This window comes from Arvicanthis niloticus, chromosome 1 (assembly GCF_011762505.2).
Source record: "Arvicanthis niloticus isolate mArvNil1 chromosome 1, mArvNil1.pat.X, whole genome shotgun sequence".
Taxonomy (NCBI): domain Eukaryota; kingdom Metazoa; phylum Chordata; class Mammalia; order Rodentia; family Muridae; genus Arvicanthis; species Arvicanthis niloticus.
Genome location: NC_047658.1, coordinates 114,142,044 through 114,163,210, shown reverse-complemented (window position 1 = coordinate 114,163,210; position 21,167 = coordinate 114,142,044). Strand labels below are relative to the sequence as shown.

Sequence of the window (21,167 nt, the reverse complement as noted above, 5' to 3'; positions counted from 1 at the left end):
TTGCTCCAGGCCATCTCTCTAACTGCATAGAAAACACCTTCCTAGGTTCATTACAGTGCGAATTGGATGGGGGAGTGATAAGGAGTCTAATCTAGGCGTTCACACAACAGCTAACGCCCCAGGGACTTCCCAGGGGAGGAGGGAAAACACCCTTGTACATATTTTCTCTAATTCTGATAACGGACTGCATTTAATGAGACATGGCAAAATCAGCCCAGCCCTAAGTTAACCACTTTCTCAGGCTTAAAACTTCAATGACCATAAAAGATAGAACTGTAATTGTCCCCATTTAACAGACTTCAAAACTGAGGCTCAGAGTGTTAGTGCTTTGTTCACTGTGGCACTCTTTATTAAAAACTAGTATTTGAACCTTTCACCGCTTTTGAGAAGTGAGGATTGTTTTCCCTTGAGCTATATGAGAAGTCAGGTTTGGAGACACCAAGGCTGTTTCCGGGACTCTGCATTTTTCTTCTCCGGTTAAGACATGGGTGTTAACAAGAATCTCCCATCCCAGAGCTACGGACCGTTAACTCTGGCTCATTGGATGGTTCTTTTCCTTTCTAGGTCTCTACAAGTTTGGGAAATGGGGTACCAACCAGTACCACAAGCTTGCAGGCAGGAAGGGAGACGGCCAAGGCTGCTCTTTTGGAGGGCGGCACCAAGTTGAGGGCTATCACCTCTTGGAGCTCACACGTCCCCCCAACCCCATCCGGCTCGCGGGCGCCCACCAAACCGGCTTTGCTATCGGAACTCATTCCCTCCACCACCCCCAAACCCGGTACCCGGGTGTCCCAGTCCGGACGCTAGGTCCCGGAAGCAGGGTCGCTCCGCCCCGCGCTGCAGCCCCGCCCGCGTTCGGACGCGGGGGGGGGGGGGGGGGGTGGGGGGGTGAGGGTGGGGGTGCGGCTCCAGGAAACGGCGCGCTCACAACTCGGAGCTCCGACCAGCTCGACGCGCCGCGACGGCCCCGCAGACTCAGCCAGCCCACCAGGCGGACCCCGGCGGCCACCCCAGCAAGCCAGCCTAGGTCTGAACCTCAGACGTATCTACACGGACGGGCCGGACAGATCGGGCAACAAAGAACTCCAGAGACCATGGGGACCCTGACTGAGCCAGCAGTGGTGGGCAAGCTGGAGTCCCGAGCCTGAGAAGAGGTCGGGGAGAGCTGCTCGGGCCATGACTTCAGTGTGGAAGCGTCTGCAGCGGGTGGGCAAGCGGGCCGCCAAGTTCCAATTTGTGGCGTGTTACCATGAACTGGTGTTGGAGTGCACCAAGAAATGGTGAGTAGAAGCGGGGCCTGAGGGAGTCCCCTAAGACTGATGTGGGACTCAACTTAGCTTGACCCATGTGAACCTGAAAAAAAAAATCTCCTCAAGCCTAACGGCTAAAGGGGTATCCATCCTAGGTTGTCCAGGCACTGAAGCGCCTTGCAGGTTGGGGGACTTGTGGGGGGCAAGACTCAGAGGCTGCAGGAGAATCTATGCCTGTGCCTGAATTTAAATCAGCTGTGGTCGGGACTGAGGGAGAAACTCAAGCCAAGAACAGTGGTCCAGGGTGGCAGTGGGAAATGGAGCAAGTTTTTAGGTTTCCAGGTGGCTTTGGCTGGAAAACACTTGATGGTTCTTAGTCCAGTTCAGGGTGAAGATGTGGCCTTCTCTTTTTCTGCCCCTCCTCCTTCAGCCAGAGTGGGCCCCAGAGGCTGGTGATGTCTCCACAATGTCCTTAAAAGGGGAAACTGAGCTTGGAGGGATGAAGAGGGAGGCGGAGAGAGACTTAAAGGGGCCTGAGGTCCTAGGAGATGGTGGGTTCAGGAGAGGGTCTGTGGAGGGAAAGAGAATTGGGTGAGGGGACAGCGTGCAAGAGAGTTCAGGTCTTGTCTTGGACTGTCAAAGGGCCCTGGGGGCATCTGGCTCACATGCCCCCACTGGGCAGCTGCCCAGGCCCCTGCGTCACACCCTAAATATATGTGCTCACTGGTGTCAGCTTCCCTTGGCTGGATTAGGGCACAGCTGTGGGGGCCTCACAGGCCAGGCGGGGCTAAATATAGACTCCCAAGGGGGAAGAGCTGGGGTAGACCGGAACCATGGGGTCTAAAGGGAGGCAGAGGAGCAAAGGCTGGGGTCTTTGGGGTAGGCACCATTAATCTCTGGCCTTGAACATGCCGAGCATACTGGGAGGCCCTTTATACAGTAAGGGATGAGGGAGAATAAGAACTATTGGGGTAACACAGCAGAGCTGGCACTTGAACTCTGGCCTCTGGCTCCTGCCCCAGCATTCTGGGTGAGGCCAGAGGGACTCTGGGCATGGTTCTCGTGAGCAGACAGACTGTACAGACAGTGTCAGTGGGCTGAGTCACAAGCAACATGGGTAAGGCCTGCTGGGTTTCTTAGCCAGGAGCCCAGGACAGGAAGCTGGCCCCTGCCTAGGTCATGGCTTCCCAAGAAGGCGTGCCTGCCTGAGTCAGGCTGCCCAACCAGGCCACACCCTCCCTAGGCACCCTTGCTGTTTCCCTTTTCTGGGAAGGCTCTGCTGGACCATTGCCTGTGGTTTGGGAGCCTGGGGTTGCTTACTTCTAGGTCAGAGGAGTCTAGACTCAGCTGTGTGACCTTATCTGCCTACTTCTCTGTGTCTCGGAAACCTCAAGGGTTAACAGCAGTAAGCCACTTGTCCTGCCTCAGCCTCTAGCGTGGTAGTGAGTTGGGTAGACCTAGCATCCAGCTGTGGGGCTGGGAACAGGCAGGGACTCTCACATGCTGCTTTTGTCCTCCGTCAGGGCCCAGCCCTGTGCAGCTCTCTCCTTGTACATCTGTGCCACATGTCTGCCTGCCCCACGTCTCTGCAGCACATCCTGGATGCCCAGCTGTCACTGCCTAGCAGTCTCTTCAGACTCTCCTGGGGCCCCACTGCCAGCATCCCTTTAGAGTGCTCAGTGGCCCCAGATGTGAGGACGTAGGACCCTACTGGACCCTGCTCAGGGCCACTGAGTGCAGTGAAGGGCTGGCCACAGGATACCCTCTGTGGATGAGGAGTGTCTAATGGCAAGCTGACCCTTCACTTCTCTGGCCTCACTCCTCCCTTTTATTGTCAGTCTGTCTCTGCCACTCCCCTACCCTCAGATCCTTGCACTGGAACAGTTCCTCCATCTGGAGCCTACACACAAAGCCACCTCCTCCACTCCTGCCTCTGCTCAGAAACCCAGCCTCAAAGAGATCCCAGGCAGGCTCTTTTACAGCCCCCGAAACACACACACACACACACACACACACACACATTTTAAAAAAACATTTATACATTTTATATATGTGAGTACACTGTCGCTATCCTCAGACACACCAGAAGAGGGCATTGGATCCCATTACAGATGGTTGTGAGCCACCATGTGGTTGCTGGGAATTGAACTCAGGACCTCTGGAAGAGCAGCCAGTGCTCTTAACCAGTGACCTGTCTCTCCAGCATGTTTGTTCATTTTTGTTTTGTTTTGTGACAGGGTTTTACCATATAGCCCTGGCAGTCCTGGAATCTGCTATATAGACCAGGCTGCCCTTGAACTCAAAGACCTGCCTTCATCTGCCTCCCAAGTGCTAGAATTAAAGATCCGCACCAACCAGCGGACTTACTTCCCTCCTGCCAATACTTTTCTTCTTCCTTCCTTGCCCTCAAGCACTGAGTCATTCTTCTTTGCTTTACCCCACAACAGGGCTGAGCTTCTAGAAGCTTACCACAAGTATTTCTGAACAAATGGACTTCTTTACCACTGAAACTTTGTCTACTCGTGTTTCTGTGTGTGCACATGTGTGCATGTAGCTGTCCCTTTCTGTCACTGTCTTTTTCATAGGCCCCGCTGGGCCATGCTGTTCCAATCTCCACTGTCCAGGCCTTTGCCCTTTAGTCCCTGCCCCACCCTACGTGAGCAGCTCCACCTACACCCTGTGGCCCTAGATAAGAAGCTGCCCATGTCCTCTCCATGGGAAGAGGACTAGGAGAGACCTCCTACCCCCAGGGAGCTAGAGAAAAGAGGAAGGGAAGATGGGGAAGCTGGATTGCGCCTGACTAAGCGGTGCTTCCCTAATCCTGCAGGCAGCCCGACAAGCTGGTGGTGGTATGGACGCGGCGGAACCGACGTATCTGCTCCAAGGTGAGAAAGATTGGCGACTGGGCATTCAGGTTGGGATGGAGTCAAAGATGGGCCAAGGAGAAGGTAGATGGGAGGTGATGGGGGAGTGTAATCAGGTTCAAGCCATATTGGTGTCTACAGGGAGAAAGGAAGATGAGGATGTGGCGGTGCTAGGGAAGAGTTAGACTCAGGGGAGGGCTCTACTGCCTCTTGCAGGCCCACAGCTGGCAGCCTGGCATCCAGAACCCATACCGTGGCACCGTGGTGTGGATGGTTCCTGAGAACGTGGACATCTTGGTGACCTTGTACAGGGTGAGTTCCTGGAGCGCAGACATGGACAGGCATAGGCAGAGTGTGATGATGCTGGGTAGCCATGGGGTGCCCTGGAGGGAGAGTGCTGATGCTGGGTAGCCCTGGGGCACCCTGGAGGGTTGTTCACCCACAAGAGAGAACCAAATGATTTTGTGAGGTTATTGCAAGTGGCTGAAGTGCCTTGAGGGGGCATTATTTACCCAATCTGTAGTAAGAAAGTCACCTGGGATCAGAAGCCAGAGTACGAGGATTAGAGAGATGGCTTAGCAGTTAAGAGTCCAGGTTGCTCTTCCAAAGAATCTGGGTTCCATTCCTAGCACCCACATGACAGCTAATAACCATCTGTGACTCCATTTCCAGGGGGGGAATCCAGCACCCTCTGTCCTTTAGGGGCAATTCTGTCCTTTAGGGGCAATGCACAAATGTGGTTCACAGTCACACATGCAGGCAAAATACCCATACACATAAAAGAAAAATAAATACATATGTTAGAAAGAAGACAGAGTACAGGGCTGGCTGGAGATGTGGCTCAGAGGTAGAGAATATGTGAGGTTTTGGGTTCAATCTAGTACCACATACACACACACACACACACACACACAGAGAGAGAGAGAGAGAGAGAGAGAGAGAGAGAGAGAGAGAGAGAGAGAGACTGAGACTCCAGAGTGTATCTGGGAGGAAACAGTAGGTCTGATGCCCCAGCCCCAGCCAGTGCAGTGTGTTCTTCTGGTGCTGCTCTCCTTGAAACCCTATGCTCACGGGTACTCCCCTCTCCAGGACCCTCATGTGGACCAGTTTGAAACCAAAGAATGGACTTTTATTATTGAAAATGTAAGTATCTGGGTAGGTTGGACCTGTGATCTCAGGGGTCTCAGAACAGCAACTGATGATTCTTCCTCTGTCTTCCCACCCCGGCCCACAGGAGTCCAAAGGACAGCGGAAGGTACTGGCCACAGTTGATGTGAACCTGGCCCACCATGCAGGGCCCATGCCCGCTCAGGTTCCGCTTCGATTGCGGCTGAAGCCCAAATCTGTGAAGGTGGTGCATGCTGAACTAAGCCTCACCCTTTCTGGGGTGCTGCTGCGTGAGGGCCGTGCCACGTGAGTGTCCACCTGTCCTCCCTGGCCCTCCCTGGCTTGTGATCTCTGAGCCCAGCCTTCACTCCTGATCTCAACCTCACAGGGACGATGACATGCAGAGTCTGGCCAGTCTCATGAGTGTGAAGCCTAGTGATGTGGGAAACTTGGATGACTTCGCTGAGAGCGATGAGGAGGAAGCTAACGGCCCTGGGGCTCATCAAGTCCAGGCTCGAGGCCCCCAGTCAGGTGGGCTCACAGTCACCTATGGGCTGAGACTGCCAGGGCCCAAGATGGATGTAGCATTCCTGGGTCCCAAGTGCTGGTTGCTCTGGGGCAGGGTTCCTGGGTCCCAAGTGCTGGTTGCTCTGGGGCAGGGCTAGCTTGCACATGCCTAGCGACAGGTGCTCTGTACTGCCCGGCAGCTCTGATGGTCCTAGTTTGGTCCTGGTCCTGTGGGTACACCAGTCTTAAACAGAATCCTGCAGTATGGGTCCACAATGTCACCCCATGTTCCTGGCCATCTCATCTCTAGGTGGATGCTCTTTTGGTCTCTACCAGGCCTGAGAAGCTGGGTCACATGACGTGGGCTCTGTCTGGTCTCCTACCCTGCCCAGTCTGCCTTCCTCCCCTCTGCTGTCCCTCCCCTCTCCTCCTTAAAGCCTTTTGTCCTTCATTTTTGTGGTTCTTTCTCACTCTTTCTCTTTCTGCATCTGTGGGCCTGCCTCTTCTTCAAGGCCGGGGCTGTGCCCTGAGACTGGGGCGTTTCCCAGGTAGGCCCTGAACTCTAGTTGGGGTCAGGGTGGGGCCAAACTGTAGAGTCCTGCCTTGGCCTGATTATACCCCTCCAATGGATCCCTCCTTCAGATCTGTCTAGAGAGCTGAAGACACTTTGTGAAGAAGATAATGAAGGCCACATACAGCCCCAGCAGGCAGGTGAGATTTGGCCTGGGACTGGGGTTGGGGACTGGACCTATGTCACAATGCAGTCCTCAGTGTCCTCTCCCTTTTCCCCTAGCTGCCAGACCCTCTAGTGCTGAAGACACCAGCCCTGCCCCTGTGAGTGCCCCTGAGCCCCCGGCCAGGGCCTTCCGGGGCCAGGGATCAGAACCAGCTGCTATAGCCGGGGGCCAGGTGGGGCCTGACGCCCCAAGGCCCCCACCATCCCCACCAGAGACAAGGTAAGGAATCAGTTTCATTGCTGTTAGAAGCAGATACACACCCCAGTCTCCACCCTTCTCTCTACTGCTATAACATTCTAAAAGGTGGTGCAGGGCTGAGCGTGGGTCCTAAAAGGAAAGCCTGCAACATTTGTTTCCGCTCTTTCCTCAGGTCCACTGGGCAGCCAGGCCAGAACATGGTCCCCACCCCAGCCCCTCGGCTCCGGAAAGGCTCTGATGCACCCTTGTCCCCAGTTCCCTGTGGCGGGGATGAGGTCCCCAGTACCTCAGAGGATTCTCTAACAGGAATGGGTTCTTCTGGGGAGATCCAGGCTCAGATAAGCTCTCAGGAAGGGACAGGGGCCCATGGAGCCAGGCCAGAACCAGACATTGAAGTCACAGGCTCCAAAGATGCTCCGGGAGGAGAAAGATCCAAAGTTGAAGAGGGAGACACTGAGGACAGGCCAGGGGCTAGTGGGGCAGGAAATAGAGAGAAGAACACTAAGAGGTTATACACCACAGCTGGCAAGGCTGAAGAGAGCTCAAAACTTCATCAAGTAGATGCTGAGCAGAAGTCAAAGGTACAACATAGAGCCACAGAGGGAACAGAGGCTGCAGGGCTGATGCCCAAGGGAAGACTCGGGGAAACTCCTGAGGCCCCTCCTAGGAGTGCTCAGAGGAGGATGGGGGTTAGGACCCAAGAAGAGGCTCCCAGTGACCTGAACCCACCTCCAGCTGAGCCTGAAGAGCATCTAGGGGACCTCAGGGATGCCAGGCCTGCAGGCCAGGAGAAAGGAAATGCAGAGGTGAGGGGTAAAGTCCCTGCTACTGGGAGGACAGGCCTGGAGCAGGGCCCCTCTGCTGGAGCAGCAAGTGCTGGGCCCCAGGTGAGCTGCTTTCAGGGAGTCCCAGCAGTTGGCCAAGGGGTGGTATCTAGAGGTCAGAGGGCCCAGGAAGCAGAAGTTGGGGAACCAAGGGTTCTAGAAACAGAGGCTGAGTGGGTGCCTTGGGAGGTCATGGGGATACCAAAGACAGACACTGGGATGCCAGAGTCCCCAGATATGGAGATGGGCACAGCAGAACCTGAATTATTGGTGGCCCAAGAGTCAGAAGCAGCAAGATCAGAGGTCCTGGATTCAGAGGCTACTGGAACAGCAGAGTCTGAGGTGTTGAGGACCCAGGATAAAGGGATTGTTGTTCTGGAGATGCTGAGGACAGGGGCTGAGATAAGGGAGCCTAGGGAATTTGCAATCCAGAACACAGAAGTTGGGGGTTCTACAGTTCCAGATACAAAAACAGTGACAGCAGAAACTAAAGTATTAGAATCCCAGGGGGTAGCAGATGGTGGGGCTAGTGTGCTGAAAATCCAGGCTGAGACATTGGGAGCCCAGAAGACAGAGGCTGGGGAGGCAGAGGCTGGAATACTGGAGTCCCAGAAGGTAGCAGCTGAAGGTTTGGAGGCCCCAGCAGTGGAGGAGGAGGTGGCAGAGTCTGATAAATTGGGGGTGCAGGAGACAGAGGTGGGGAATTGGAGGATTCCAAGAACAGAGACTGACACAACAGGAACTGAAACATTGGGGATCCACAAAATAGCATTTGAGGGCTCAAGACCCCCACAGATGCAATCTAGAATAGTAGGGGACCAGGAGACAGATGTTTCAGTGATGGAGACAGCAGAAGATGCTATACTGGGGACCCAGGAGATATCAGCAAGTCGTGGAGTATTTTTGATAGAAGCTGAGATACCAGAATCCAAGATTGACAGGTCCCTGGAGACAGAGGAGGAACATTTAGGGGTTCTAGAGGTAGATACTGGGACAGCAGAAGCCAAGATCGTAGGGACACCAGAGAGTGCACCAGGGATTTGGAAGGTGCTGGGAATAGGAACTGAGGTAGCTAGGGTCTTGGAAGACGAGTCTGGCTCTTCAGAAGTTCCAGAGATAGAAGCTGAGACACTAGAGGCCAAGGAGCTATCTGGGAGTTCTGTGGCACTGAGAGTAGTGTCCGAGATACCAGAATCTAAGATTGTAGAGGCCCAGAAGACAGAGGTGGGAGGCACTGGGAAATCACAGACAGAGGTTAGATGGGCAGAGGCTGAAATACTGAAAACCCAGGAAATCTCATCTGAGGCTTCAGGAGTTCCAAAGTTGGAAGCTAAGATGGAAGAGTCTGAGATACTGGGAACCCAGGAGAGAAAAATGGAGATTTGGGAGATCCCAGAGGTAGAGACAGTGAATTCTGAGTTATTTGGGACCCAGAAGGGCTCAGACATCCCAGAACTAGAAGCTAAAACAGTAAAGTCTAAGATTCTGGACACCCAGGAGACAGAAGTAAGGGACTTGGGGCTTCTTCAAGGAGAGGCTGAGAAAACAGGAACTGAACTGTTAGAATCCCAGAAGACAGAAGCAAAGACAGCTAGGGCCCAAGAACTAGGGGATTCTGGGATCTCCAGTCCAGAGACTGAGGCACTGAGGGCCAAGCAGACAGAAATTATAGTTTTGGAGTCTGGGGAGGTAAAGACTGACGGTTTGGGGGTCCAGAAGCCTATATCTTGGGAAGCTCTTAAATGTGAGGCCTTCGACATTCCCATGACTAAGCAAGGGCTTTCTGGGGCCAAGGAAGGTGTGCCAGATGTATCCAGGGTACAAGAGCCAGAAACTGAAGTTTTGGGGATAGTAGAGGCCAAATCTTGGATTTTGGGACAACACGAAACAGAGATGGAGGGGTTTAAGTCTCCAGAGAATAAATCTGATATTTTTGAGGCCCAGGAAGCAGAATCTGGGGCCTTGGGAACCATGAAGGGGAAAGAAGCTGATGAAAGTCTCAAGGAGGCCAGCCTGAATAAGGCACAAGTGGCCAGCGAGGCAGGGGCTGGGGTACCCAGGCCCTCAGGGGCCTCTTCCCCAGAGGAGCCTGAAGAGGACAGGAGGCTGCCGGGCAGCCAGGTAGGGTTGGGGGCCACTGGGTGCCAGTCTGCTTCTCCCACTAACCTGGGGCTGATTGAACAGTGGCTCTGCATGGACCCACCTGGTGGACTGAGATGAGGGATTTTTGGGGGAGCAGGGAGGGTTCAGCTTCAAGATGGTCTATCATCCCTCCTCCCACAGGATGGCCTGGCCCTCCCACCCCACTGGGCTGCATGGAACTGCATACCCCTAAGCTGATTTTTTGAGCTGATTTTGAGGTGTGGCTGCTGGTGACCTCTGACCTTGCCTGGGTGCCAATGACCTTTTAGGTCACCTTGGCAAATAACTCCACTACCCTAAGCTGGAAACCCCTTTGCCTGGCTCCTATGCTCTGGCCAGTAGTCTCTGGTGACCCTTGTAAGCTCAGAGCTGGGGTGGTATTATGCCAGGCCTGAGCTTCCCCCAAAGGACAGAGGACATAAGTCATCAGAATAAGTCTTCTAAGCCAACCTTGTGTCCCTAGGCACCACCTGCCCTGGTCAGCTCCAGCCAGTCCCTATTGGAGTGGTGCCAAGAGGTCACCAATGGTTACCGTGGTGTCTGCATCACCAATTTCACCACATCCTGGCGCAATGGCCTGGCCTTCTGTGCTATTTTACATCGATTCTACCCAGACAAGATGTGAGCTGCCAGGGTGTGGGGATGGATGGGGAGTGAGCCCGCTGGGACATCAGTGCCATCCATTTCTGACCAGCACTCTCTCTCTGCAGCGACTACTTCTCACTAGACCCACTCAACATCAAACAGAACAACAAGCAGGTGAGATGAGGGGGGAGCCATGGCCGGAGACAAGACCTAGCTAGAGATATTCAAGCTGCCAGCCTGAGAATTGGAGTCTGAGGTCCAGGGCCCTGGCTTGGCTTTTAGAAATTTAAAAATCTTTTTGGTTATTGTTTTGTTTGCCCTAGTTTAGTTTGGTGTTTTAAATTTTAAAAGCACGTTTTCCCTAGAATTTTTTCTTTTATCTTTCTTTCTTTTTTTCCTTTTTTTTTGGAAATTGGGTGGGCAATGTATAGTTGCTAGGTAACAGCGAGGGCGGGCCTTGATGTCAGATTTCCCTCTACTGGAAGGCGAAGGCGTTGCTAAGCAAATTCTGGCTAGAGAGTCTCTGGGACCCCCTGGGCTGGCTTGGGTCTAGAAGGTTGTTGTTCTGACCAGAGTGCACCCTTTCTAGGCTTTTGATGGCTTCGCTGCCCTGGGTGTGTCTCGGCTGCTCGAGCCAGCGGACATGGTGCTTCTGTCCGTACCTGACAAGCTCATCGTCATGACGTACCTGTGCCAGATCCGTGCCTTCTGCACTGGGCAGGAGCTGCAACTGGTGCAACTGGAGGGCGGCGGTGGCTCTGGCACATATCGTGTGGGTAACGCCCAGCCGAGCCTGCCAGACTGCCTGGACGCAGGAGACCTGGCGCAGCGGCTACGGGAGCATGGGGCTGAAGTGCCCACGGAGCCCAAGGAGGCTGTGAACCACGGGACTGGGGCAATACCCAAGGTGGCCTCCAGGGACACGGACCTGGGCTGCTCCTCTAAAGATGGGGAGACCGAGGTTGCCCAGGAAGCCATACCCCAAGAGACACCCTCTGTCGGCCCTAGAGCCAGGTCGTCCACATCCCCCGTGGTCCCCGCAGAGGGACTGGTGAACGGAATGGGAGTCCCGGGTGGTGTGAGTGGTGTGAGACTGAGACGGTCCTCTGTCAATGGGGAGGCTGGACCAGTACCTCCACCCCGAGCACATGGCTCTTTCTCCCACGTACGTGATGCGGATTTGCTAAAGAAGAGGCGATCCAGGCTGAGGAATAGCAACTCCTTCTCTGTGGATGACCAGGACTCTGGAGCTGCAGTTGGAGCAGGGCCTGCAGGACCTGGGGCTGTGGTGAGTATCCCTACCCTGCTGCAGCATAGGATAGCGGGGAGCTTTCAGAAACCGGTCCTGACCAGCCTCAGTGTCAAAGCAGGTCCTGGAGTGGCAGCTCTAGAGAAACCGCTTTGCTGGATGCTGGGATGTACTTCCATCAGGTGGACCCTGGTGCTGTGGAAGAGTCCCCTGGGATGGTACTGAGCTTCCTATCAGGAGACAAAGCCCACAGGCCCAGAATGCCTAGACTGTGTTGCCAGTTTTGTATATGTGAGTGGTTTCTAACATTTGGTACCCAGTTTGTAGAAACATGGCGGAAGTTCACAGAAAGCTCCAAGTTTAATACTGGCCTTTTGAGCCTTTTCTTTCTCTGTGTGTGGCCTTGGGCGTCACCTAGCAACTATGGCCCCCCATAGCTAGGGGCAGGGATACTGTCCTCTAGTGGCCTCTGGAGCTCCTTCCAGCCTCTGGATTCTCTGAGTAGAATATTTAACTCCTGAGGCTTAATGAGAGTTAGGAGGTGGGTCTTCTTGTCTGGGAGTGTTCAGGTCATCTCTCTCTGTCTCTATCTGTCTGTCTGTCTATCTGTCTGTTTCTCTCTCTCTCTCTCTCTCTCTCTCTCTCTCTTTCTCTCTCTCACACACACACACACACGCACACACACACACACACTGCAGTGTGCTAAAGGAGAGAAGATACTGCAGGAAGCTCAGGGACTCAAGATGAACTCTGGCTACAGGCTTTTAATCTGAGGGTGACAGTAGAAGGGGCCACTGCACACTGAAAAACAGAGGACCAAGGAAACAGCCCAGGGGTAGAGCAACTACCAAGAGGTCCTGGTTTCAAACGCCAGTGTCACTGTATAACAACAAAATGCTGGGCTTGGTGAGGATGCCTGCAGTCCCAGTACTTGAGAGGTAGAAGCAGAAAGATCAGGAGTTAAGCCGTTTCTAAGCAAAACAAACCATGCCAGGCCAGGTGTTGGTGTCAGCAGGTAAAGTGTTTGCAGCACAAGTGCCAGGGCCTCGGTTTGGATCCCCAGCACCATGAAAAACCTGTATCAGTCCAGGCTCCAGGTTCAGTGAGAGATGCTGTCTCAAAAAATAAGGTGGCGGGCTGATGGCTTATCAGGTGAAGGTTCTTGTCACCTAGGATGATGATGTGACCTCTATCCCTGGTGTCCACACGGTGGAAGGAAAGAATCAACACGAACAAGTTGTCCTCTGACTGTCACCCATGTCTTGTGGCATACCACCTAGTCCACCAGCACAAATAAACCTAATAAGGAAGGAAAGAAGGAAGGAAGGGAGGGAGGAAGGGAGGGAGGAAGGGAGGGAGGAAGGGAGGGAGGAAGGAAGGGAGGGAGGAAGGGAGGGAGGAAGGAAGGGAGGAATGAAGGAAGGGAGGGAGGAAGGAAGGGAGGAAGGAAGGGAGGGAGGAAGGAAGGGAGGGAGGGAGGAAGGAAGGGAGGAAGGAAGGAAGGGAGGAAAGAAGGAAGGGAGGAAGGAAGGGAGGGAGGAAGGAAGGGAGGGAGGGAGGAAGGAAGGGAGGAAGGAAGGAAGGGAGGAAAGAAGGAAGGGAGGAAGGAAGGGAGGGAGGAAGGGAGGGAGGAAGGAAGGGAGGAAGGAAGGGAGGGAGGAAGGAAGGGAGGAAGGAAGGGAGGGAGGAAGGAAGGGAGGAAGGAAGGGAGGGAGGGAGGAAGGAAGGGAGGAATGAAGGAAGGGAGGGAGGAAGGAAGGGAGGAAGGAAGGGAGGGAGGAAGGAAGGGAGGGAGGGAGGAAGGGAGGGAGGAAGGAAGGGAGGAAAGAAGGAAGGGAGGAAGGAAGGGAGGGAGGAAGGGAGGGAGGGAGGGAGGAAGGAAGGGAGGAAGGAAGGAAGGGAGGAAAGAAGGAAGGGAGGAAGGAAGGGAGGGAGGAAGGAAGGGAGGGAGGGAGGAAGGAAGGGAGGAAGGAAGGAAGGGAGGAAGGAAGGGAGGGAGGAAGGGAGGGAGGAAGGAAGGGAGGAAGGAAGGGAGGGAGGAAGGAAGGGAGGGAGGGAGGAAGGAAGGGAGGAAGGAAGGAAGGGAGGAAAGAAGGAAGGGAGGGAGGAAGGAAGGGAGGGAGGAAGGAAGGAAGGGAGGAAAGAAGGGAGGGAGGAAGGAAGGGAGGGAGGAAGGAAGGGAGGGAGGAAGGAAGGAAGGGAGGAAGGAAGGAAGGGAGGAAAGAAGGGAGGGAGGAAAGAAGGAAGGGAGGAAAGAAGGAAGGGAGGAAAGAAGGAAGGGAGGAAAGAAGGAAGGGAGGAAAGAAGGAAGGGAGGAAAGAAGGAAGGGAGGAAGGAGGGAAGGGAGGAAAGAAGGGAGGGAGGAAAGAAGGAAGGGAGGAAAGAAGGAAGGGAGGAAAAAAGGAAGGGAGGAAGGAAGGGAGGGAGGAAAAAAGGAAGGGAGGAAAGAAGGAAGGGAGGAAGGAAGGGAGGGAGGAAGGAAGGGAGGGAGGAAGGGAGGAAGGAAGGAAGGGAGGAAGGAAGGAAGGGAGGAAAGAAGGAAGGGAGGAAGGGAGGGAGGAAGGGAGGGAGGAAAGAAGGAAGGGAGGAAGGAAGGAAGGGAGGAAGGAAGGAAGGGAGGAAGGAAGGAAGGGAGGAAGGAAGGAAGGGAGGAAGGAAGGAAGGGAGGGAGGGAGGGAGGAAGGAAGGGAGGAAGGAAGGAAGGGAGGAAAGAAGGAAGGGAGGAAGGAAGGGAGGGAGGAAGGAAGGGAGGGAGGAAGGAAGGGAGGGAGGGAGGAAGGAAGGGAGGAAGGAAGGAAGGGAGGAAAGAAGGAAGGGAGGAAGGAAGGGAGGGAGGAAGGGAGGGAGGAAGGAAGGGAGGAAGGAAGGGAGGGAGGAAGGAAGGGAGGGAGGGAGGAAGGAAGGGAGGAAGGAAGGAAGGGAGGAAAGAAGGAAGGGAGGAAAGAAGGAAGGGAGGAAGGAAGGGAGGGAGGAAGGAAGGAAGGGAGGGAGGAAGGAAGGGAGGGAGGGAGGAAGGGAGGGAGGAAGGAAGGGAGGGAGGAAGGGAGGGAGGGAGGAAGGAAAAAACAGTGGAGTGTGATTGGGAAGGCAACTGATCTACACACACACGCACTCATACATGCATACACACACACGCACAAATGCACACACATGCATACACACACACATAATATACACAGTAATAGAGAGAGAGGAAAGAAAACTGGAAGGCAAGGTTCTCAAATGAGGAGACCCACACATGCAAAAGGGTGACCTCAGGACATTCAGGGACCTGACAGTCATGTTCATGAAGTCCCCAGATGGCAGTGAGGTAGTTAGAGAAGAGGAGCCTTGAGGTTCCAGAGAGGTGGGAACCTGGGAAAGATAAGTAGAAAGGCATTTCCTGCAGGAGGAGGTGGAGGTGGGACTTCTAGTCCACTTGGCTAATGTAGGCAGTGGCTCTTTAAATCACAAAGGGGCGAGGTCACCCTTCTGGGGCTGAGTCCCACAGCCGGCCTTTCTAAGCCAGGCCCTCCTTCTGCCTTTGCTTCACTAGAGATGTTTGATCAGTGGGACAGAGGAACCGCTCTCATCAGCCAACTTTGCCCCTACAGTTTTAGGAGTTTGTTCAGCCTGACCCCACCCTTGGAAGCTTCCCAAGGCCTGGAGGAGGATGAGACCAGGCACCTTGAGGCTGAGGTGGGGTAGAAGCAGCTGCATGAGAAACGGGTGCTTTTAGAGCAGCCCAGCAAGGAAAGTGTAGAAAGAGGAATTTGGGTCAGACATGAGGAAGAAGCTTTGGGATTCCCACCAGGGCTGTGTGAGTGAACACAAATGTGGCTGACCTTTGTGTCCTCAACCTCCTGTTCAGCCTACTCTGCCAGGTGGGCCATCTGCAGGGTTGCCTGGCTTCCCACAGAGTTCCTTACAGGAAGCTATGACTCCTGCTCCAGCTCTGGATCTCACAGTTTCTGGCTTCCAAGAACACCTAGACACGTGATTTTAAAAAATAAAAATAAGCCAGGACTTGAGGGATGGCCTAGTGGTTAGAGTGAGTGTTGGCCTCCAGAGGACCCAAGTTCAATTGCCAGCCTACAAGATGGAGTGAGTTCACAACAGCCTGTGACTCTAGTTTCAGGTTACCTAATGCCTCTGGTCTCTAAGGGCATTCATATACGTGTGACACACCACACACACACACACGATTAAAAATAAATATTTAAAAGTGTTTTAATATACTAGGTGGAGGTTGATGGCGCCCACCTTTAATCTCAGCGCTTGGGAGGCAGAGGCAGATGCCTCTCTGAGTTGTAGGCCAGCCTGGTCTACAGAGTGAGTTCCAGGACAGCCAGAGCTACACAGAGAAACCCTGTCTTGAAAAAGCAAACCAAAAAAAACTTTAATGGGGCTGGAGAAATGTCTCAGTGGTTAAGAATACATATTGCTTATCCATAGGGCCCAAAGTCAGTTCCAGCATCCACATTAGGGGGTCCACGACTGCCTATTCCTGCTCTAGAGGGATCATACCTCTGGCCTCTGTAGTCTCTGCACTCACTCATGTACATACAATCACGCATGCATATGCACTTGCGCGCGCACACACACACACAAAGGTGTATTATATATATAGATATATAATAGTAAAAAAATTAAAAATTTTTAAACCTTTAAAAATAGTCATGTGGTGCAGGCCTTTAATCCCAGCATTCGGGAAGCAGAGGCAGGTGGATCTCTGTGAGTTTGAGGCCAGCCTAGTTTATATAGCAAGTTTCAGGCCAGTCAAAGCTACATAGTAAGATCCTGTCCCAAATAAATAGGCCACCTGTAGTTAAAGAGGATGCAGTGACCAATAGCACGAGGAGGTGTGTGGGGTCTGAGCCACCATGAGTAAACTCTGGGGTGATCTTGGCTTCAGTGTGGAGCCAGAACCTAGAAGGCTAGGAAGAGAGGCAGAGCTGTGGAGGGACATGTGAGGGCCCTGTTGCAGGAGGGGTCCAAACTGGGCCAGGAAGGTCTAGTTGGTTTGGAACAACTCAAGCTGGAGAGTGGTTTCAGATCCAGGAAGCTTTTTAGGGAACTGAAAGTCTATTGCTGTGGCCAGAGGGTGTTGACTTGGTGGTAAGGGAACTGAGGCTGTGGCTCCCCAGGCCTGAGCACTGAGACTGGGGGCTGACATGACTCACTCATGGAGAGAGCTACATCATGAGTGGATGTGAATGACAGTGGCGGGTGGTACCACCACATCACAGTCCAGACAGGATAGCACATGAGCCAGCAAGACTTGTCTGATGGCTCACATTGGGGTGAACCATTAGGCCAACTCCACACCCCTGAGCCAGAAGAGTGGCTAACAGTATTGTCCAAGGAGCCAGACTGTTAGTTAAAAGTTAGGCCCCAGTAGGCTTAGGGGTTAAGAGCACTGGCTGCTCTTGCAGAGGACCTGAGTTTAGTTCCCAGCACCCACATGGTGGTTCATAACTCCAGTTTCCAAGAGATCTTCAGGCCATCTGACAGCCCCTCCTGACCTCTGCAAATACTGGGCACCAGTACACCACACATACATACATGCAGGAACACTCATACCATAAAATAAATAAATGTAGGCTATTTTTAAAAATAATTGGGCCCTAGTAACAGAGAATGGGGTACAAGGGGGGCCAGATTTAGCCTTTCCAGGATAAAATTATTTAGTTCCTGCAAAGAGCGGTGCGGCTCTAGGTATGGGATCCTAGCAGGTAGGAGGGCGCCCCCTTCTGGCCAGAAGGTAGATGCTGAGTCAGGGTAGCCTAGCTCCTGATGCGGCAATTGTATCGCTGCAGCGGCACTAGCAGTGATGGAGGCCCCCACTAAACGGCAAGAGCCAGATCTGGGCGTGCTCTTTGAAGGAATGGGAAGGAGTGGAAAGAAAGGGTCCCTGCTGTGTCTTTCGCAATCTTTGCTACTGACTTACCCTAAAAGATTTATCAACTCAGTGCCCCCAAAGGAGCATTTGGAGGCAGAGAGGTGGGTGGCCCAAGGCCCAGGCCCTCGGATGGGAGTGAAGGCATGGCCTTTCCTTGGGGAAGCCTTTTATTCTGGAGGAGGTGCTTGTGGGACTGGAGAAGCAGCTGGACCAAAGATCCTCCCTGTGCTGTGTATGAGTCTTTGGTTATCTGCAGTGACCGGGCTGATGGGAACTAAGAGTCCCAGCTCTCATTAGACTCTTTCCACAGGAAGGCCCAAACCCTGACTCCAGCCTCGACTCTGGCCCACTTACAGCCACAGCGCCACAGCCGCCACCCAGTAAGTAGTTTGGAAGGTGGGGGTGGTGACCGAGCTCAGTTCACGATGCTCACAGATTCTTCTGAGGGCTTCCTGGGGGCTTCTGCTAGCTGGAGGGACCTATCTTGGTTTTTGTCTACAGGTGGGAGCCCCCCTACTGAGGAGTCATCCCCTAGCCCGGCGGAAGAGGCTGGCCTGGTAAGGGGAGCTACGTGGTGGGCACAACTGGTGTGGTACTTTCTGAGCAGGGCTGTGATGAGCTCACCTGCCGTCTGCCTTCCTCCTTCCCCTTCAGCAACGGTTCCAGGACACAAGTCAGTACGTGTGCGCAGAGCTGCAAGCCCTGGAACGGGAGCAGGGACAGATAGACGGGAGGGCCGCTGAGGTGGAGAAGCAGCTGAGGAGCCTCATGGAATCAGGTGGGATAGGCATTTTGGGGCTCGCTCCTCAACAGCCTCCCTAGATCTGCCCAGCTCTGCAGCAGTTCCTGACCTTGGGAGGAGCTGGGAGGAGGCACGGCTAGGGTCCCTTTGGTGGCCCGAAGAAGTTTGTTGGTGGGATGTACCTCAGACTATTGAGATACCACAGGAAAACAAGCCCCCTTCCCCGATCCCCAGCTGCTCTGCCCTGCCAGGAGGCATCTCTGGTGACTGTCCTGGCCTGATTCAGGTGCCAACAGGCTGCAGGAGGAGGTGCTGATTCAGGAATGGTTCACCCTGGTCAACAAGAAGAATGCGCTCATCCGGAGGCAGGACCAGCTGCAGCTTCTGTGAGTCTGCACTTTAAGCACCCTGCTTCCAGGCCTTTGCTGGCTCGCCCACCCGGCTGGCTCAGGACTGCCTAGAAGGCAGTGAAGCTTAGCTTACTTGAGTAGAGTTACCTAGTCGCTTCTTTCTTTCTTTCTTTTTTTTTCAAAAATCTTTTTGGAAAAATTTTTGCTCAGTCACTTTATTAGTATTTATGTTGTCTAACTTACTATATAAAAGTATACAGGTCTTTTTTTAAAAGATGTATTTATTTATTTGAGTATACTGTAGCTGTTTGCTTTTTCTTTCTTTCTTTTTTTTTTTTTTAGCCCAGAATCTGTTTATTAATTAACATATCTCTGTTGGTGTGTTTGATGTTATAATGTGTGTAGGCCAGAACAGCAGGGTCTTTTTTTAAAAAATATATTATTTATACAAGTACACTGTCGCTGTCTTTAGACACACCAGAAAAGGGCATCAGATCCCATTACAAATGGTTGTGAGCCACCATGTGGTTGCTGGGAATTGAACTCAGGACCTCTGGAAGAGCAGTCAGTGCTCTTAACTGTTGAGCCGTTTCTCCAGCCCACACCTCTTTTTTTTTTTTTTAAATCATTTATTTCAATTTTATTTTATGTATGTAGTGTGAGGGTGTCAGATCCTCTAGAACTGGAGTTACAGACAATTGTGAGCTGCCATGTGGGTGTTAGGAATTGAACTCAGGTCCTCTGGAATAGCAGCCAGTTCTCTTAACCACTGAGCCATTACTCCAGCACCAAAGAGAGTTTGTTTGTTTGTTTGTTTGAGACAGGGTTTCTCTATGTATGTTGTCCTGGCTGTCCTGAAATTCTCTGTGTAGACCAGGCTGACCTTGAACTCACAAAGATCTGTCTGCCTCTGCCTTCTGAGTGCTGGGATTGAAATCATGCACCATCACTGCCTGGCTAAGCATATATCTCTTATGTTGGTACTTTTTAGTGAGAAATTCAGACCCTCCACTTTGACTCTAGCTTTACAGTAAGGAAAATGAGCTAAGAGAAAGCCAAGCAGGTTCAGAAGTGGGGTGGCAAGCCACTCTCCTTGTTTTACTACCCTGCATGCCAGAGGCAGCTTCACTTCCTGTTTGCAGTTTGAATCATTTTCCCAGAACAATGTTAGCATACTTTTTTCTTCTAAATAAATTTTTTTTTAATACAAGAGGGATGTGGGTGGGGAGAAACATACATATCCAAACCGTAGCTGAAGGGTACCTGGAACAACAGGGAACTCTGAATGGGCATTGGCACAGAACACTGAGGGTCTCTTGGCCCTCTGTGGAAATGGATAGAGATGAAGTGATCATAGTCCTGGGTGCTCGGATCTCACTTCTAACTTGGCTAACTTCTCTGACAGCATCGAGGAGCAGGACTTGGAGCGGAGGTTCGAACTGCTGAGCCGTGAGTTGCGGGCCATGCTGGCCATTGAAGGTAAGAAGTGGGACAGCAAAGGCTGGAGGTAGAACAGGGGCAGGGTAGGCAACCCCCTGACTTAGGCTCCTGGTTTCTTAGAATGGCAGAAAACAGTTGCGCAGCAGCACCGGGAGCAACTCCTGTTGGAGGAGCTGGTGTCGCTGGTGAACCAGAGGGATGAACTGGTCAGGGACCTGGACCAGAAGGAGCGGATGTGAGTGGGGGACCTGGGTGGTTCTGGGTTTTGGAGAGGCCCCTGGGCGCACTCCAGGAGTGCTGTGCCTGGAATCTCAGAGCTTGCAAGTAGGGCCAACTTTGAAACCAACTTGAACCCCTTATCCTCAGTGCTCTGGAGGAAGATGAGCGCCTAGAACGAGGCCTGGAGCAGCGACGTCGCAAGGTGAGCCGGCAGCTGAGCAGGCGGGAACGCTGCACCCTGAGCTGAGCCTCCTCTCTGCTGCGTCCCTTTCTCTGGTCGTGGATCCTCCTTGCCACTCCCCCAGCCTGCACAGCAGAGGACAGGCCCCCATGCTCCTTCAGCTGGCAGAAGCAAGACTGACCAGACTCTCGGACTGGAGCAGTGAGGCTGCCAGGCAGTATTTATTTATCCGAGCGTATGTGAATGTTTTGGCGGTGGCCAGGATCTCAGGCAAGGGATGGTGTGGGGACTGACACCCATGTCCTCCTTCCCTTCTGGAGGGAGCAATAAAGTTGGACTAGAACAAACCAGCGCCTGCCCTTTCTCAGTAGGGCCTCAGTGTTAGGAAGAGGGTGGGACGTAGGCTAGCTAATGAGGCAGACGCTGTATACAGGATTCTAACCAGAGCCAGCGGACCTTGGCAGTTCACAGATGCGGCCTTCCAAGGATGAGGCCTGGAGGGAAAACCCATTTAGAACGAAAATCTGAAAACACAGTGTGGTGGTGCACACCTCTAAAACCTATAAATCCAGTATTTGGGGCGATGGTGGAGGTAGAAGGATCAAGAGTTCAAGCCCAGGGGCTGGAGAGATGGCTCAGTGGTTAAGAACACTGACTGCTCTTCCAAAGGTCATGAGTTCAATTCCCAGCAACCACATGGCGGCTCACAACCATCTGTAATGGGATCTGATGCCCTCTTCTGGTGTGTGTGAAGACAGCAACAGTGTATTCACATACATGAAATAAATAAATAAATCTTTTAAAAAAAGTTAAAGGCAGTCTCAACTATGCTGGTGGTGGCACATATTTTTAATTCTAGTACAAGGGAGGCATATCTCTGTGTGAGTTCAA

General features: G+C 53.0%; 1 protein-coding gene across 10 annotated transcripts; it reads left to right on the top strand.

Annotated features, from left to right (window-relative positions):
* Nucleotides 1-863: 863 nt before the first annotated feature.
* On the top strand, nt 864-21,090 carry Ehbp1l1 (EH domain binding protein 1 like 1). Of its 10 annotated transcripts, none has more exons than XM_076915793.1 (21): nt 1,024-1,280; nt 4,078-4,135; nt 4,331-4,426; nt 5,204-5,257; nt 5,349-5,527; nt 5,610-5,752; nt 6,241-6,276; nt 6,371-6,439; nt 6,522-6,684; nt 6,836-7,550; nt 9,432-9,608; nt 10,093-10,250; nt 10,340-10,388; nt 10,804-11,502; nt 17,655-17,724; nt 17,846-17,901; nt 17,999-18,122; nt 18,373-18,472; nt 19,842-19,915; nt 19,997-20,111; nt 20,243-21,090. In XM_076915793.1, the coding sequence occupies exons 1-21, from the start codon at nt 1,177-1,179 to the stop codon at nt 20,340-20,342; spliced, it is 3,339 nt and encodes a 1,112-aa protein (XP_076771908.1). In that variant the 5' UTR covers nt 1,024-1,176; the 3' UTR covers nt 20,343-21,090. The 10 variants fall into 10 exon arrangements, with proteins under 10 accessions (XP_034358760.1, XP_034358724.1, XP_076771908.1 ...); XM_076915790.1 differs by having other exon boundaries at nt 9,426-9,608; XM_076915802.1 differs by lacking the exon at nt 6,836-7,550 and having other exon boundaries at nt 6,522-6,562; nt 9,426-9,608.
* Nucleotides 21,091-21,167: the final 77 nt, after the last annotated feature.

Excerpts from the sequence above, each read along its gene's own strand:
- Ehbp1l1 (XM_076915772.1), top strand. The coding sequence starts at position 1,177 with ATGACTTCAGTGTGGAAGCGTCTGCAGCGGGTGGGCAAGCGGGCCGCC. Across the intron at positions 10,389-10,803 it reads TCAAACAGAACAACAAGCAG|GCTTTTGATGGCTTCGCTGC; the intron begins GTGAGATGAGGG and ends CACCCTTTCTAG. Across the intron at positions 11,503-17,654 it reads CTGCAGGACCTGGGGCTGTG|GAAGGCCCAAACCCTGACTC; the intron begins GTGAGTATCCCT and ends CTCTTTCCACAG.